Source organism: Strix uralensis, chromosome 1, assembly GCF_047716275.1.
Source record: "Strix uralensis isolate ZFMK-TIS-50842 chromosome 1, bStrUra1, whole genome shotgun sequence".
NCBI classification, from domain to species: domain Eukaryota; kingdom Metazoa; phylum Chordata; class Aves; order Strigiformes; family Strigidae; genus Strix; species Strix uralensis.
Window position 1 is genome coordinate 59,873,819 of NC_133972.1, and position 17,320 is coordinate 59,891,138.

A 17,320-nucleotide genomic window follows, 5' to 3' on the forward strand; every position below is an offset into this window, starting at 1 on the left:
GAAGGCAAAACTGTCTATATGTCATTGCCATGATACAGTCACATAACAAGACATGATCCTAAAGGTGTATGAAATTCTGAGTTGATCATAGAACTGATAGCAGAGTAATTCAAGGGTTTTTAAATGCCACTTTGTTCGCAGTGGTAATTTACCCTTCATGTGATATCCCTATAATAATCAATCATACCTGCATTGCACAGATCAGATACTACCTCTTCCCCTAAATTGCACCATTTTGGAAGTAGTTTCCAATAAAAAAAATAAAAATTGTCCACAAGTGGATACACTGTAATGTACAAGAAAGGCTATTTCACTGAAGAGTATCCATTACATACAATAACAGTGATTTGTTTTGCAACATCTCTTTTATGCTTTCAAGCTACATAAAAAGCACTCTTGTCCTGTGGTAATTAAAAACAAGACAACACAGACAAGTGTTTTTATCCCCCCTTCTGTAACAGAAACCAGCCTGGAGGGACATAAGTTTGATTCATCCTTTTACATGCCTGGAAAAATGACAACTCAAATAATGAGGCAGGTGGTGAGCCATTCAGGTGTCACTAGCAAAGGGTGAACAGATGCCACCAGATCTTGTCATTAATATTATCTGGAAAGGTGAGTAAACAACAGTTCCTCGGACCAGGAGCATTTAACATCCCTTGCTTGCTCTGAGCCCGAGAGCCAGCAGCTCTCCTGGTGCAGATCTCCTCACCCACCAGCAGCAGATTCTTCAACACCAGTCCTGAGGGTCCTCAGGGCTATCTCCTGCTTGCCACTTGCAGGTCCTAGAATATTCAGTTGTCACAGTCCAGGCTGATCCCTCATTCAGGCTGAGCAGAAGATGCAAAAAAGCCCTTGGGGTTGGAGATGAGCCCTGCCCAAGGCTTTGGGTCAAGGAGCAGGGGCTCTTCAAAAGTAAAGTCACAATGACCATAAGGTCCCCAAACTGATGGCGGGGGCCCAGGGCACAAGGGGGCTGTGGGAAGTGGGGATTATGAGTGGCAGCAAAGACAAAGACATCTGGCTAACAAATTGACTGGAAAAAATGAAGTCTGGGATCCTGGAGAAACAAAACTGCCTGTAAGTTGTCTCTGGTGTGTTCAGAAAACAAGGTCTTTGCTAAATGAAAACATTACATGAAAGAATACATCAAATTCATATAATCTGTATTTTCATCCTGAAAATGCACTCAAGCAAGATATCAACTGACCAGTCCAGCTAAAGAGGCAATAATATCCTCTTCCCTTATATGTGCAAAATTGTCACATCAGGATTTTTTTCAGATGAACACCCAGAAAGCTTTATAAAAAATATGCAGTTACCTCACCTGTGCTGAATCAACATCAAAGCTCAGAGTGAGGTGAAACCTTGGAAAAACTGAATCAAATTCTTTCCTGCAATACACACTGTTTTGGGTTTGTTTGGGTTTTTTTGTTTTTGTTTTTTTGTTTTTTTCCCAGATGAATTACATATAAGAAACCTGAGGACACAATTTAACTCCAATGGGAAGAAATTTTTCTTACCAATAACAAAAAAGCATTGGGACATTTTAAAACTGTCTGTGCAAAGAAGGTTGGGGAAAATGAAGAAATTACTTGAAAACTTCCCCTGGGCAGAATTTCATCTGAATAAATTATTTCAAGAGTGCATGACACTAAGTCTTCGCTATTACAGACAGTCACACCAATTCAACGGGTGTAACCATTTGTATTTTGGATTAAGAATACTTTTACTTCATCTTAGTTTTGATTTCTTCCTACCTGATGCAAGCTAACTGATGTAACTCCAATTTTATTTGAAATAAAAGTGTTTTAGATAGGTTTTAACTAAAGCTGCTTAGTAGCAGTCTGTAGGTTACTCCTGTGTGACCTGGAGACCTCACATGGAAATAAAGGTGTTCATATGCAGACTTGCACCAAAAATATCCAAAGGTTTGAATTTCAGCCTATCTAATTATTTACCTTCTCATTATCACCCAGACAAACCTGTGGTCATGCACTCCGTCACTCTCAGTGGTTCGACACTACGCACATTTGATAACATTGCGAGTCAAGGCAAGAGTCCTCCTGAAGTGATGCGGGAGAGTTTTTTAAAGGTCAGTAAACAGATCAGTTAAAAATCAGACCAAGAAACAGTAGGAACAGAGCAAGAAAAGAGAGTGAAGCAAGATCAAAGCATGTAACTGAAAGATTACTGGTTCTTGGGATGCAGTGTTGCCCTGCTTGGAGAATACTAAACTCTCCTACTTTCTCCGAAAGACAAGGTTTAAATCCCAGAAAGTGAAATGCTGTCCCTCTTAATTATGGTGAAAGGACATTTTTGTAAAATCTCAAGGACATTCTTCCTAAAAACAGAAGGAAATACTGGAGGCATTTTAATGTGTAGAATTGTCTTAGTTATTAAGTAATACTGCTTTCTTATATTGTTAAAGAAATCTTTATAATTAGATAAACATGGTATCTGTGGCATTCATGGCATTTCCTAGAGAAATGCACAAGTACTATTAAATAACTGGTCCTCACAACACCTGATGAAGTAAGTAAATATTATCCTGTTTCTACACAGCTAGATGTTACCCCATTCTCTGGATGACAATGACCCAGAGAAATTAAGTGATTTCACTGTCAGCTTCAATGCCCCTGGAAGCAAACAGAACTTAGACAGGTGCCTGTACTCAAAAGCATTAAGAAGATGAAGGAAAAAGTCATTTTCAACTTGGGAAATGAAGTTCCCAGCTGTCAATCCTGACCTGAATTTCCCAGACTCTTCAAACACAAATGTAAAAGCTTGTCACTGGAAGTTAAACAATGTAAGTATGATTAATCTGAGCCGCTGATGTGGGGTTGTAGGCCAGTGATGTTGTGTTTGCGGAGTTTCAGTCTTTTCTGGTAAGAATAGCTCCCAGGACCAGAGAGAAGAGGGGGCAGGAAGTACTGTCTACTGTTATTAAAATGGTCCACTGATCTCATGCCTTGAAGGAGGCTTGGACGAATGAATAGTCAAACATTAACCTTTTTAGTTTAGAAAGGAAAGAAGAATATCTGCGCACAATAGAAAAGCAGTAATGTGGTGAGCCATCCTCTGTCTTCGACTCTGACTGTTGCTGTCCAGCTGTTTGGTACCCCTCTGCTGCCAGATGTGACTTCTCACAGCAGCGGTCACCACAGGGTGCGTTTGTCCACACGTCAGGGACACCAAGCACCGGTTTCTCATTTGAAGCGTACATTTGCTGCGTAAGCAAGGTGAATACTAAATCAATGACTTAAGCATCTGCAGAAAGCATACAGAAATCAAAACAACTGCTGGTTAATCTTGTTTCCAGCACTGAATTCAACTTCCATGTAATTATTTAACAAAAAAAAGATGACACAAAATCACAAATAAGAAGTTCCTCTTCTGTGCTCCCCTGGGATAGTGCTAGATCACGCACCTTAAATAAAAACTGTGGATGTGGCTTCATGTTGGAGTCTTTGCCTGCAAAACTATGGTAGTATACCACCCTGGGTTTTGCACTCATAAACCAAGTAAGGAAATGGTATGCAAAGAAGAAAACTTCTGAGTCATTTCGTTAATGGCTATATAAAAAACAAACGCTTGCCACTTAAGCCCTGGTAGGATTTCTTTTTTTGCAAAGTGTCAGTGAGAATAGTTTTGGCAGGGTAAAGTTTTAAAAGACAGTAGCAAGCCAGCTCTTTCAGGAAAAGTATTTCTACAGAGAAGCTTTAGTACAGTTCTCTGCAAATTTTTTCCTGGACTCAGCAAGCCCTAAAGGATTTCAGCCTGTAGAGAAGCGGGTACTACAAACTTGAATACAGAGAAATGCTAGAAGACATCCTTCAGAGACTCACGGTAACATTGGAAGAAAAGACTCCTTCTAAGACAAAAATAAGGATAGGAGTTTCAGAACAGGATCAAATTAGAAGATCTTCTCAAAAAAACCTATCACCTTCCCTACAGAAAGAGCTCAGAGATGAAGAGCCTGGTCAGAAAGTGGCAAGGATCTTGGGACAACTAGGAGGAATATCATGAGTGTTGACTTCCCAGAGGGCATCCCTCTGTCTGCACTACATTTGCTGAAGCTGACCAAAATGTGTACTTGCTTTTTGGAACAAGTATCTAGATCCTATTGACCCAGCACCAAGGTGCACAGACTAAAAAGTGGTAAAGAACTGAGACTGAGTCTAAGTATTATTTATTTATAGTTAACCAAGTTACATTCTTACATGGATTGTGACAGTAAAAGTGATTATGACAGCAGTATTTTCTCAAAAGTCAAGTTACTGCCTCAGAAAAGAATGGGCTTTCTAGCTTCCAGAAAGATAGAAGAAATTACTTTATGCAGTTAAATAGTGAGATCAGTAATTGTCATATGTTTGTGCAAAATCATTAATGGTAGATGTCAGACATAAGATAGCATGCAATTGGAGCAGATGTAAAGATAATTACAATAAAGCTTCTCAGAACAAAATTCAAGCTTTTCTTTTTTTTTGGTTGCTAAGTAATAAAAAATGAAAATGTGAAGGTGGTGCCATAGACATTGTGAAAACATTTCAGAATATTTCCACTGTTGTTCAGATGGTTTATTTGGATACGGCAGCAAGGAGATATTTTTGCTTCCAAGAGTCATTGATAATTCACATTTTACACCTTGGCGGCATAAATGCTCCAAGTCTTACTGGTAGTAAACTACCTCCCATGTCAGCTGGGAAAACATGAGAAGATTGAGAAGAATGTATTTTTTCTGTAACCACTGATACTTCAAGTCACAGAGTTATTCAAATGTTTTGGATATATATCTGCTACTCTGCATTAACAAAGAGTAACCTATCGTCTCCTTGATTATCTTCAAGAAAGCATGAAACTCTACTAGGACTATTTCAAACTATCAAAAATAGTCAGAAGTAGAATGTTTTGTGTTTGCACAATGCACCATCATTGCAGATGGTAACCTTAATCCTAACTTTGGGTGACAATGATCAAGCTGAAATGAATTTAACCTATCTCAGATAGTGCAAACTGGGCAAAATGCTCAATGGTTAAAATATCTTTTTGTTTGTAATGAAAAATTTTAGTAATAATTTCCCAAATAATTTCACATTTATAAAGGACATTTCATGTTGTCTGCTGTGAATCCATGAAAATATTAAGGCATGTCCAATGAGGAGTTTATCCACGTTGTAGTAGAAAGAATCTTGAGATGTTTTCCAGGTATTAAAAGTTATTTTTGTACATTAATTGAGCATTGACCTGTTGTGATTTTAACGTTCTTTAGGAAAGGTGAAGATGGGCATCACAGAGAGGCATATTAAGTGACAGAATATTACTTATATTGCTTTTGCAATGTGCCAACAATTTTCCATGACATCACTTTAAAGCAACAATTTGTTGCTAAAAAATATGATATAATGCATTAGATGGAGGGCAAGCTATTAAAAATTATTAGTTCCTTTTCCATACATGTATGTTTTATTAAAAAAAAATATAGGAAAACCAAAAAATGGAAAAGAATTTACTGCAGGGAATTTACTCCAGGAAATTTGCTCTCAGATACTCAATTTCACATTTTAATTTCAGTAGATTGAAAAATTTGCTAAATCTAATTTAAGAAATTTTGTTGAAGGAAAACTGATGACTTTTCAGAAAACTATAAGCATCACTGAAGTTTCAAACCTTGATGAAATGGCGGACGACTATTATTCCTGTAAAATGCAGGGTGCAGTGAGAGACCAGCTGTGCTTCTGCATGTGTTGGGATCTTGTGGTAGAATATTGGGACATTTCCTATCTTAAGATGCCAGTTCCCTCAATTTCTCTGAACTTGTGAAATGTGTTATCAATTCCTACCTCAAATGCAGCAGTGGAGAGGATCTTTTTTGTGTGTGTGTGTAAACAGGCTTTGCCAGACTGCAGGAGTCTTATAAACACCTCATATGTGAGACTAACTTTCAAACCAAAGTTAATTTAAACTGTGCCAGTAAAGGCTTTTTATTAGATTTTTGCTTTTAATAAAAAGAAAGATGTATGAAAATTATTAAAATGCACAAAAAATATTGTAAAAAAATACTTCAAGATTGATAATAATCAAATTGTTCCTCTAAGAACAATGGAAATGCAAAGTGGAGAGAGAAATATTTATTATATTAAGGGAAATTATATTTCCCAATGTTTCCTTTTCCTTCCTTTTCCTGTGCAGTACCTCACTTCTAGCCAAGAAAGTTCCCTTTTATGCATTTTAGCTCAAATCTAGTTTCATCAGCATGTGAACTAATATGCCAAACTATGTGCAGAAGGAGCTCAGGCATGAATTTATGTCCGCTGCTGCCAGCTGTGCTATGAGGCCAGTAAGCTCTGACACAGGGGCAGAAGGAGAAAGGAATTTCTCAGTTCTCCCACTACCAGAGCTCATCTGCAATGATGTTAAGGAAGACAAAGACTGAAGGTCATAGTTTCTCTCTGCTGTCCAGGGTTTGCTCACACACTTCTCTGTACACTGAGGTAGATCAGTCTTCATTTGGCTTCCCTTGGATTCACTTTCATAAACCACAGTGAATTAAGAGACGGACATCTACATTATTTTAAAGTATTAAGGCAGAGAAACAAATGCCAAGATACACAGCAATTTACATCTGTCACATACCCATGGTAATTAAAGTGATCTAAGGTGTCTAAACAACTTGGAGAAATGGAACTCGGTCCTTGCCCGGGTAGCGCAACAGAGGATGAAAGTCAAACGTAAGAAGTACTAAGTACTGACCCTTCCCTTCCCCAGGAGAGGAATTAAAAGATGAGATTGGCTTTAATTTTTAAGTGTTAAAAGAAATTAGAACCTAACTTGGAAATAATTATAGAACCATTTGCATGCCATTTGGATATACCTTGATTAATGCATCTAATCAATTATTTATTGCTATTTGCAGTATGGCAGTAGGTAGCCATCCAGCCACATCTGTGGTAGATACTATAAAAGAATAATACATTTCACGACCTGTGCATGAGGCACAAGCAGACAGATGCAAATAGAGGGAGTGGGAGCGCAGAGGTAAAAGGGCAAAAATAAATTGAATTCAACAGGAAAAGAAAAAAAGCAGTACATCTTCACATAAGCAATGCCAGACAAGCATGTTCATCCTATGCCACAGTAGGATTATTTCCTACAGCATATTTGTGATTGCTTTTCCTAGTCTGGTTTTAATGTTTCAAATTATGGGGATTCCAACATTTCCTTTGAGAGCCTCTTCTGCAGTCTAATGCCGCTCATCCCTTGGAAGCTTTCCCTGATATGTGTTTTGGCTCCCTTTGTTATTTCCATCCAATTATTCAAAGTTGTATCCTCTTCTCCCCCCCTTTTTCTTCCCTTCAACTTCCTCAGTGCTTCCACCTTTCAAATAATCGTGGCCATCCCTTGTTGTTGCTTAGCAAGCTGAGCAAGCACTCTTGTAATCTCTCCTTACAACTCAGTCCCTACAGGCTGCTGATTATTTTTGTTGTTCTTCTGTGAATGCCTCTTGCTTTTGACTTTTTTTTGTTACATTGGCCAAATCCTGACTCCCCACTCCCACAGGCAGAATTGAAGCTAACGCATTCAGTCACAAACCCGGTCCTCTCGCTTTTACTATGGTATCCAGAAGACACACACACACACACACGCGCGCGCGTGCGCGCGCATCATTTTAGGTGCTTTAGGTCAAGGTAGCAGTGTCTACACAAGAGCTTTTTCTTTTTTCTAAATGTCTTTAGTGTCTTGCCCCCTTCCTGAAGTTACGATGCTGGGAACGTTTTCTAGTATAGACCTGGCTTCAGGCTAAATCTCTGCAAAATTAGATACATCTTTTGCTGTGAGAGAGCTAGGAAAGAGAATTTTTATCTAGTCGAGGTCAATTCTATGTGGTTCTTCAGAGGTTTCACTCAGTTACTGACACCATAAGGTGATTTGTACAGAGCGTAGTCTCCAGTAGGATTTGACCGCTACAGTAAGTATTGTTAAGTAAAAATACACTTTTTTTCTTTCTTCCATAAAGATACACATGTTCAAATGGGTCATTGCATGTAAATAATCCAAATCATTTTAATGAAAGCATTCGTGTATGAAGTCACTCGGAAGCTGTGTTGACCAGGACAGCTGGTAGAAAGGCATCACCAACTCGTTTCTTCTCTTGAAAGCAGATGAAACTGTACGCCATGCAACTATCGCCATGCCTGTCGAAAAGCATGTCTCGATAGAAAAGCATTCTATAAATCCTGACTGTGCTAATTAATCACTACATCCAAAATACAAATAGTATCCTGCTTTTCTTGGGAGTCCGGAACATTTCTGCCTCTCATTCCAGGGGATGATTAGGATGCAGCCTCATATCTATAAATCTGAAAGGATCCATGAATTAAGACCATCTAGGTCAAATCTCCCGACTTGCTTCTTTTTCACCGAAATTTCAGCGTTTCATCAAAATCATCGTGCAAATTTATATGCTTGAGATTTCATTCCTGGAGCCTGGCCCTGATACTTCACGTAAGCAAGAAATCTCTCTTCTTGAGATCAGCCCAAGGGGAACAAATGGGCTTTCCAAGGGAGGCTGCCATGATGGGGTTTGGCTGATGGAGCCCCAGATCAAGGTTCCCACAGCACTTGCCCCTGTCTACGCCCAGCCCCAGGTGGTGGGACAGCCCTGCCTGCCCGGTGGACCCTACAGCCCCCCAAAATTGCTCCACAGGAGCACATCACCCTGGTAGAGTTTGCCAAATGCAGCCATTTCCATTTCTGCCAGATGAGTTCCAACCCCAAGTGATTGCTCTAACTTTAAAAACACCCAACACTTGAAATGCGGGGCTTGTCATGGAATGCCAAGAAAATTTCAGGCGCAATGATGTGAATGTTTAAATATTTCTCTTTAGGTCCCTTTATTTAACTTCACAAAAGGCAAAATTTGGAATGCAGGGTGAATACCACTGGTACAGACTCTGTAATGATCAGATAATGAGTAAAATAATCAGCTTCTATCAGAACTGGGGAAGTAAAGGTGCAACTCGGAGATACGCATTAGTGAAGGAAGCTGGATCACCACAAAGCCTTCCCTTGCCTCCCTCTTGGCTGCCTCCATCATACTTGAAAAAGCCGCTCCTGCAGAAGGCCGATACTTTCAGCCTATTTCATCCCACATAACACAACAAACAAACAAAACTCGGATTCTCAGGTAGGAACCCTGGAGCATATTTGGATTTAATTGCTTTTCATTGTTTAGGTCTTGACGCAATGAACATGAAAGACCCGGATAATTTTTTGAATGTCTGTATTTGAAACACACAGTTCTCAACAAAAGGTAAAAATCTTACCCCTGTGTAACGCAGCACCAGGGCAGAGGTGTTTGCAGAGCCCTATGGCATGCGTGTCGTCATGCTGCTAAAAGTAATGGCCCTGCTAAAGAGAAGCTAGCCAGATGGCTCTCATCTTGCAGTGCATTAAAGAGTAGCCCAGGAGTGATTACTAGAAACCAACATATATGACAATAAAACGTATAGCAGCACCATAAAATCAAGGGACTTTGTGTGCTCAAGCCTTGTTTACGGTAGGCAACCTCGCCAAAGTATCCCAACCAGTTCTGCCGCTGGTCTGGCTGAAGCGATGCTGGCACTGACCACGATCTGGGTGTAAACAGCTCTCCTGCGTCTGGGGCTGGTAACCAGCGAAAACAGGAGGAACCACCAGCCCTACACACGCTGCAGGAATTGCTCCAGTGTTGACACCAGTTCAGCACAGCTGGTAGTATGATGTAATCTGTTTTTGTTCCACAACGTATTAAAAAATTACATTGTTAGTATAGTTGCAGCCTAAGCTTTATCTTTTGAAGAAACTCCTACATCCTTGCTTTTCTTCCGCTGACTGAAACGGTAAGCCAAGGTTGTTGGCCTGGGGATGATTATGCCTTTTTCTTTCTGCTAACGTGTCACACTAAAACCTGTTCTACCATTGGGACTCCCAAGGGTTTTTGAAATGAGAGGTGCTGTGATATCTTGCTCCTTCCTTCTTGTGAGAGATCTAAAAGAAGCCCCACCAAAACTCTACTCAAACAAAAAAAGGAAGAAAATATGTACAGAGAGAAAAAGACAGAAAGGAAGATGTTCCCTGTGAAATATATTTGTTGATCTGAAAGGGAACTTTATCAAATGTTTTCAAAACAGTTCCTTATTATGCTGGAGTGGTGTAAGGAAGAGTACTGGTGGGTCAGTCCTTTTTACCATGTTCTCTAGATACGGGCTCAGCGCTGGCCAGCACACACCACAGTGTTGACTCTGTTCTTTTTTATTATATTAAGATTATGCTACTCTTTCATGAAAATGTGCACCCAGGGTTTAGTGACGTAGATACCAGAATAGCCATGGCTTGTTTGGAACAGAATAGACTAGACTAGAACCACTTAGGTTGGAAAAGACCCTTAGGATCATCGAGCCCAACTGTTAACCTGACACCACCAAGTCCACCGCTGGCTGAATGCAGAGGGGTGAGAATAGCGGTGAAAATAGGGGTACGCTGGAAGCTGTTCAGCAGGTGGGGAAGGCAGACGGGCAAGGCGAGGTGTCGGAGTGCTGTTCGTCTTTCTGGTGTTGAATTGCTGCCTGCCTTGCGCACATCACTCCTTGCCCTCTTCCTCGCTAGAAGGGGCACCTGAACCCCCTCCCTGTCCGGCGGTGCCGCCAGGCCGATGAAGCGGCAAGGCGCGCCCCCCGCCGCACCGGGGTGAAGCGCTGGAGCAAGATCGCTCCGGACCCCGAAGAGGAGGCGGCGGAGCCCGCGGGCCGGCGCAGCGCCCGGGGCGGGGCGGGGCGAGGAGCGGGGGGGCGCGGGGCGGCCCAGCTGCGCGGCCGCGGAGCCCCCGCGGAGCGCCGCCGGCGCTGGGGCGCCCCCTGTGGGCCGGCGGCGGGGGCGCGGGGCGGTGCGGTCACGTGGATGTGACAGCGGCGCCGTGCCCGGGCAGCGGCAGTCGCGGCAGCGGCACCGCAGCGCCAGGCGCCGCCGCCAGCCCCAGCCGGGCGGGGAGGAGCGGGCCGGGGCCGGGGCCGGGGCCGGGGCGCGGCGCGAGCCGCCGCCGCGGAGCTGGGCGGCGGGGGGCGGGGGGTGGGCTGGGCCGGGCGCGGCGGGGAGCCGATGCGGAGCGATCGCGGGCGGGCGGCGGCGGCGGGAGCAGCAGCCATGGCGGGGCCCCGCTGAAGGAGGCGGCGAAGGAGGAGGAGGAGGAGGAGGAGGAGAGGAGAGGGGAGGAGAGGAGAAACCTCCGCATTCCCTCCCTCCGCGCCCCGTCCCCCCGCGCCGGACCGCCCGCCCGCCCGCCTCCCCCCTGCATGCCCGGCTGAGACCGCGGGGAGGACTCAGCCACCCGCCGCGGCCCCGCCGCCTTCCCTCCTCACCCCGTTCAGCCGCGGACAAAGGGGGAGAGCGGGGCAGCCAGAGGAGGGGAGAGCCCGTCCCCGCCGCGCGAGCATGGCGGACCGCAGCCTGGAGAGCGTGTCCCTGCCGCTGGAGGTGCGGGCCCGCCTGGCCGAGCTGGAGCTGGAGCTCTCCGAAGGTAACGGGGCGGCGGGGCGGGCCCGGCCCGCGCGCGGGCGGCGGTTGGCGCGGGCGCGCGGCAGCGGCGCGGCAGCCCCCGGCCCGCTCCCCCCTCACACACCCTCCGCCCTGCGGCCCTGCCGCCCGCCCGGCCGGGGCTGCCCTGGCGGCCCCCCCGCGCTCCCGGCGGCGGGCTGGCCGAGGGCACCGGGCTGGCCGGGGGCACCGGCGCGGATGTTTTGTTCTACCTGTGAATCCCCCCGTCGCGCTCCGCCGCGGCGCGGGCGGGGGCGGCAGAGGGGCTCTGGCAGCGGGGCTGGCCGCCCCAGCCTTGCACGCTGGAGGGCGGGAGTGGGGGAGATCCGGAGGGCTGGCTCGGGGGGTTCCTGCCCTGCCGAGAAAATGCATCTTCGCGGAAATCGGCCGTGTACCTGCGTGCGGAAAGGCCCCTCCTGGAGCGTATCGAGGGGCTGGCCGCCGAGTCCGCGCGGCGCGTGTGTCGGTTGCCACAGAATAGCCCATCGTAAGGTCGTTTTGGACAATGCTAGTTAGGTCGCTTAGAGGAAACGATTTATTTTTTTTTAATTGCGGGATTTTATTTATTTATTTATTTAAATGCATAATTGAAAGCTTCTGGTGATTTTCTTGGCGTGGTCGATTCTGATGCTCCGCCGGTTCCCGGCTTGGGAAGGCTCTCGTGCAGGGCGCCTATTGCTGTTGCCGTGGCTGGGAGGACGAGCAGGAGCCCCAGCCCGCCCTCCTCTCCTCAGCCTGGCTCCAGCTCCCCGTTTCCATGTGTGTCAGCTTCGGCTGAGGAACGGCAGCGATCGGTGCCTGTCAGGATCCCTCGCTGATGGGGACTCAGCGCCCAGAGTGCCACCAGTCTTGGAGACGATTTTAGTGTATCAGATGTAATCCGTTCCTCCCAGAGGAAGAGAGCGGAGAGTATTTATATGTACTGATGCTAGGGTTGGCTCTTTCCTGAAATGCAAATCTGCTGTTAGCTGCCCCCCCCCCCCCCCTTTTCTTTTTTTAAATAAAAAACCCCCAAATATCAGGGTTCATTCACCACCGAGAGGCTGCAGGACTTGACAGAAGTGGCAAAGGACCCAGTGTGTCCCAAATTAGTTATTTGAAGTACTCGATATATTGAGCTGTCTGTCTTTCTGTCTTTTTGTAACGGTTTGTAAGGGCTGCAAGCCAGAAAGTAAAATGCGCTTGAGCCAGTTTCATCAGCAGGGAGGAGCTGATGTTGACATTGTATTTTCCTTTTAACGCTTTGAGGGTGAAGAGGAGAATGAGCTACTGGGATTGCTTGTGGCTTTCATTTTTGTGCCTCCCCCTCCCTGAGGGTGCCCTGAAAACCTGAAATAAGAGGAGTTAAATACAGTATTGCCTTTCTGTGATGCACTGCCCGTCGATTGGCCCTTATCTGTGGGAGGGAGGGAGGGAGGAAGGACTGTTTATATCATGGTATACGTAACGTTCTCGCTTTATGCAGAAAGTGCTTCTTGGTGTGTATCACATCATTGTCTACACACCAATGAGATACTAATTAAAACAGCTGTTAGTAAATGTTTGCAGAAGACCAAAATCAAACTGGCATAGACCTTCAATAAGAAATATGTTAATTCTGTGTACTGAAGTTGTAATACAGTTTTATGGTGCAGTTTCTGTAGCTGTAAGCATAATCCAAGAAGGCTCTGAGGAAGTGGGACGTGGTTTGCAATTGGACATCTGTAGCTGCACTGCTGTAACTTCCCTGCAGCTAAAGCTGGAATGAATTTACCCCACTGACAGTATCTTTCCTTCTGTGCCACTGACGTTACATCCAGCAGATGGGATGGCTTGTGTTTTCTGACTGTGGCAGCCTAAACAAAGATCAGCTGAAATTGGGAGGTGGGTGGAGAAAGGGTCAGCATCCCGGATTCGGTGTCTTCCCCCAAGCTGCTCTCGATGCGCTCTCAGTCAAGTACATGACAGTGCCTGAGAAAATTAAATCATTCAGTGCTTAAAGCTCCTACCTTTAGGCACCCATGTTGCAACTCCTGGCCTGTTCCCAAAACTAATTCCTACGGATAGTGGGATCAGTAATTTGTACAGTTTTGTTGTGCTGTAGAAGAGTGGTTATGCTCTGGCCATGCTAACTCTGAGTTAAATGGTGTTCAAGGCAACTTTGTGCATCTTTACACCCCAAACATGCAGCACCTTGCATGTAAGCTTAACTTGACTGTAAGGAGCGACCACTGGCTTCAGCAGAGTGCATTCAATGAGATGCACTTATGCGTGTACGTGAAAGTTCACAAGACCGAGGTTTTAACACGTGTTATGCTCATGATGTGTTGGGGTCTCTCTGCTGCCTTCGTGAAGCAGGAAACTGTTGAAGGCCATAGACAACTGCATGCTTAAACGTATGTTTGGGTCTCATTGATAATGCTGGGAGCTGAGCGGCTGCCCTAAATTGTTCCCCTTTTTAAAGTGCTTTCCTGAGTCAGACTTGCTAGGAAAATGTCTTTCATGTGCTGGATGCCCAAATCTGTTTGTTGCGTTGTTTGTGAGCGTAAGTTTTTCAGTTCTGGCGCCGCTGAATGCTTTGAATCCCTACAGCTGCCGCTTGTACCCAAGCAGCCCGGTTCTCCGGTGCCAAAACCTGTTACGGACAGTGCAGCTTTAGGAACAGCTTCTGAAAGAAAGCTGCCGCTTTGTGGGAAAGAGAGGAGCACCGGCAGGATTATTGCAAGATTGTTTCTTGGCAGTGAGCTAAAGCTGTCTCCTTCTTAGCTCTTGGAAGTGTCTTCTGTGATAGTGCGGGTCCTACCCACGCAATGCGTCTCGACACCTAACATAAAATAACTGGTGTCCGTGTGACCAGACCGCTAGTTACTGTGTCACTAGCACAGCAGGCACTGTGCAGATGTTGTAATTACAGTCTTCATTGGTAGTCATCATACATTTAAATTTGGCCATAGTATTCTTCACCACCCCCCCCCCCCCCCCGGTAGGCAAATTCTGAGTTCCTCATTCAGCTGTGCACTGGGCATAGCCTCATTCGCGGCTGGGATGCTGGCAGGAGAACCTCAGGAAGTGGCTGCTGAATGGGTAGCACGTGTTTTTTAGACGATAGGGCAAAATGCCTTTTTTTTTTTTTTTTTTTTTTTTTTGTGAGCATTTAGGCAGTTCTGCACTGCTTGTTGGTTGAGAGGGAGGAACAGCTCGTCAGGAAGGTGTTTACTTGGTGTTCTGCTAAGATCCTCTCTGTGGCAATCCTAACCCATTGGTTATTGTGGGCAAGCCACATGCCTTCTACCTCTCCTTTGTTGTGGTCTGAATGGGCTTTTTTGTTTTAAACATAGCTATTTAAAAAGTACTATGGATGCAAATTAGAATAACCATTTTACATTTCGTTAGTTTCATTATTATGATTTAGAAGGTGAAGATCAGTCAGAATCAGAAATGCTTACCAGCATCTTCCATGCCTGCATGCTGGTAGCCTGCTCCACGCAAGGAGTGAGTGATGGAGGTAGCCTAGCACTCTGGTGAGTGCTGAGAATGACTTTCATGTGGATATGATGGCATGCAACGTTACGTTCAGCTTAAGGCATCAATAGCACACTTCTTGATGGTGTTTTCACTTCATTTTGGGAGAGTGAAATTCCTTTTGTGTTACTCAGATCATAGGGGCGCAGCAGCAGTTTAAATTTTATGAATATTAGAAGTTGTGGAATCATCCTTATCCCATCAGATATTCTGAAGACATTTGTTTTGCTGTGTTTGAGCGAATGTGCCTGATGTTGGCATGTTACATACATGTTCTTTGACACTCTAGTAGTTTCCACTGAGTGTAATAAAGCTCGCATTGCTCAGAACTATAGCCCTTCTAGGCTGATGCAATCAACATGTCGCTCTGCAGTAGTTGTTCTTTAGGGCTGCTTAGAATTTTACGAGGCTTAGTTTTTCTAACGATGTATAAAATTGTACTGGGTGGAAATAGATGAATCATCTTGTTTTTTAGAATAGCTTGAGGGTTGTTAACTGAAGAACTGATTTAATAAAACCAGGAGTCCTGAAATGTGCTGTCTTATTAAAGAAAAAAAGTAATTCTACAGCCCTCCATTCTTAAAAACACTTAAGAATTTAAAAAAAAGCCCCCCTCAAATACTTTTCTAATTTTCCTCTCAATTTAAGGGTATACAAGGTTATATTGCCCTTCCAATTACTTCCTGACCCAAAATTAATTGGGAAAAGATGCTCTATAGTTCTTCCAGTATTTCTTCCAAGTGTCAGATAACATAGCAGAAACACTTAAAGAACCACAGACGCCACATGGAAAATGTGAAAACCATCCTGTTCAGAAACTATTCTCCCTATATTCCATCCTATACTTCCAGTCCTCTTCCATTTTAAGCATATGAGGCGTAACAGGTTTGGTTTTTTTTTTTTGAAAGTCTGAACTTTTCTCCAAAGAACACTTTCAAAAAAGTGTCAGCAGATCTTTATTTGTGTCAGCAGAGTGGTTACTTATTTCCAAAGGCACTGGATGTGCACTCAGCTAATTAATTTGGTCCTCAGCTTTCCTTGTATTGACTGGCTTGATTATATTCGGTAATATTGTTTGGGTTGATTGCATCATTTTCTGTCTAGGTTTATTATTTTATTAGGTATAAGTTCTGTCTTTTGTTGTCTGCATGTCCTCACTGGGTTGGGGCCAGAGAACTGTAATTAGCTCCTCTAGTTACTATTTCTCCATAACATTTGCCAGCTGACTCTTCACTCGTGGAGAGGTTTCAAAGTGTGAAAATTCCAATAACTAGCACACCTCTGTGATTTGGGACACAAATCATCCTTTTCATTCACTCCTTGAGAGATAGTGCTCTGCTTAGCAAGTGGGTATCGCCTGCACAGTGACAAAGTGCTAATACTGTCTGAGTTTAGGTGAGAAAGGAAATAAGAAATTCAATACTCACATTTGCTTCTTGTTTTTTGAGCCACCTGACCATAGGGTGCAGTTGGCTTGTGTTTTCAGTTCTTTTTCTGGCAAAGAGAGGACTAATTTACTCAAAAGTACATAAAGCTGAAATTTTCATGTAAGTTATGTGCAAGATCTAAGGCTTTAAAAAATATGCCGAATACCATGGGTATGATGATAAAATCAAGAGCATTGGCCACAGAAACTTTTATTTCTTTGTAAGGTGAAGCTTCTCTCATCAGCTGTTTTGTTTCTTGGATGGTGCTCAAGTTGGAGAGGGACGGTAACTCGAATACTTTAAAAACAGGTTTAGTTCAGTCATGAGTTAATAGCCATTTGCATTTTAAGGCACTGGAATTTGCAGGTTTTGTTGGTTTGGGGTTTTTTATGTTATCTACCTACTTCACTTTACTGTGCTGTTTGGACTTAAGGGATTTAATGGGTGGTGTTATGTTGAAAGGATTCTCTGTCACTCATTCAGTTGAAGTGTATTGTAATGCTTTGTGAAATAGACTATGCAAATCTCCGGGATGTTCCCAGAACAGCTGTCCTGGAGGCATGCTGTAAATATACCTTTATTGCCAGCTGATGTTGAGCAGCACTGACGCCCAAGGGTTACACTTAATAGATCATTCAGATGATCTTTATTGTATTACACAACAAACATACTCGAAAAACTTTTCCCAAGGATGTGTGAAAATTGCCAGTGGGGTGTCAGTTTTATAGGCAAAACAGACTGTAAGCAATGTATTTGTAACGGGAACATGCATTGTAAGGAGCTGCCCTTTGCAGCTTCAGGGTATGTCTGCGTGATTCTTG

General features: G+C 44.1%; 1 protein-coding gene across 5 annotated transcripts in view; it reads left to right on the forward strand.

The window, feature by feature from the left end:
- Positions 1 to 11,151: 11,151 nt before the first annotated feature.
- The window catches only part of DIP2C (disco interacting protein 2 homolog C), a 331,427-nt gene continuing 325,258 nt past the window's right edge, over positions 11,152 to 17,320 (forward strand). For 2 of the 5 annotated variants that reach the window (XM_074868279.1, XM_074868289.1), the window contains exon 1: positions 11,152 to 11,554. In XM_074868279.1, coding sequence (XP_074724380.1) covers positions 11,470 to 11,554 — 85 coding nt within the window. In that variant the 5' untranslated portion in view covers positions 11,152 to 11,469. The remainder of the gene's footprint in view (positions 11,555 to 17,320) is intronic. The other 3 variants (XM_074868299.1, XM_074868310.1, XM_074868319.1) reach the window with 2 other exon arrangements.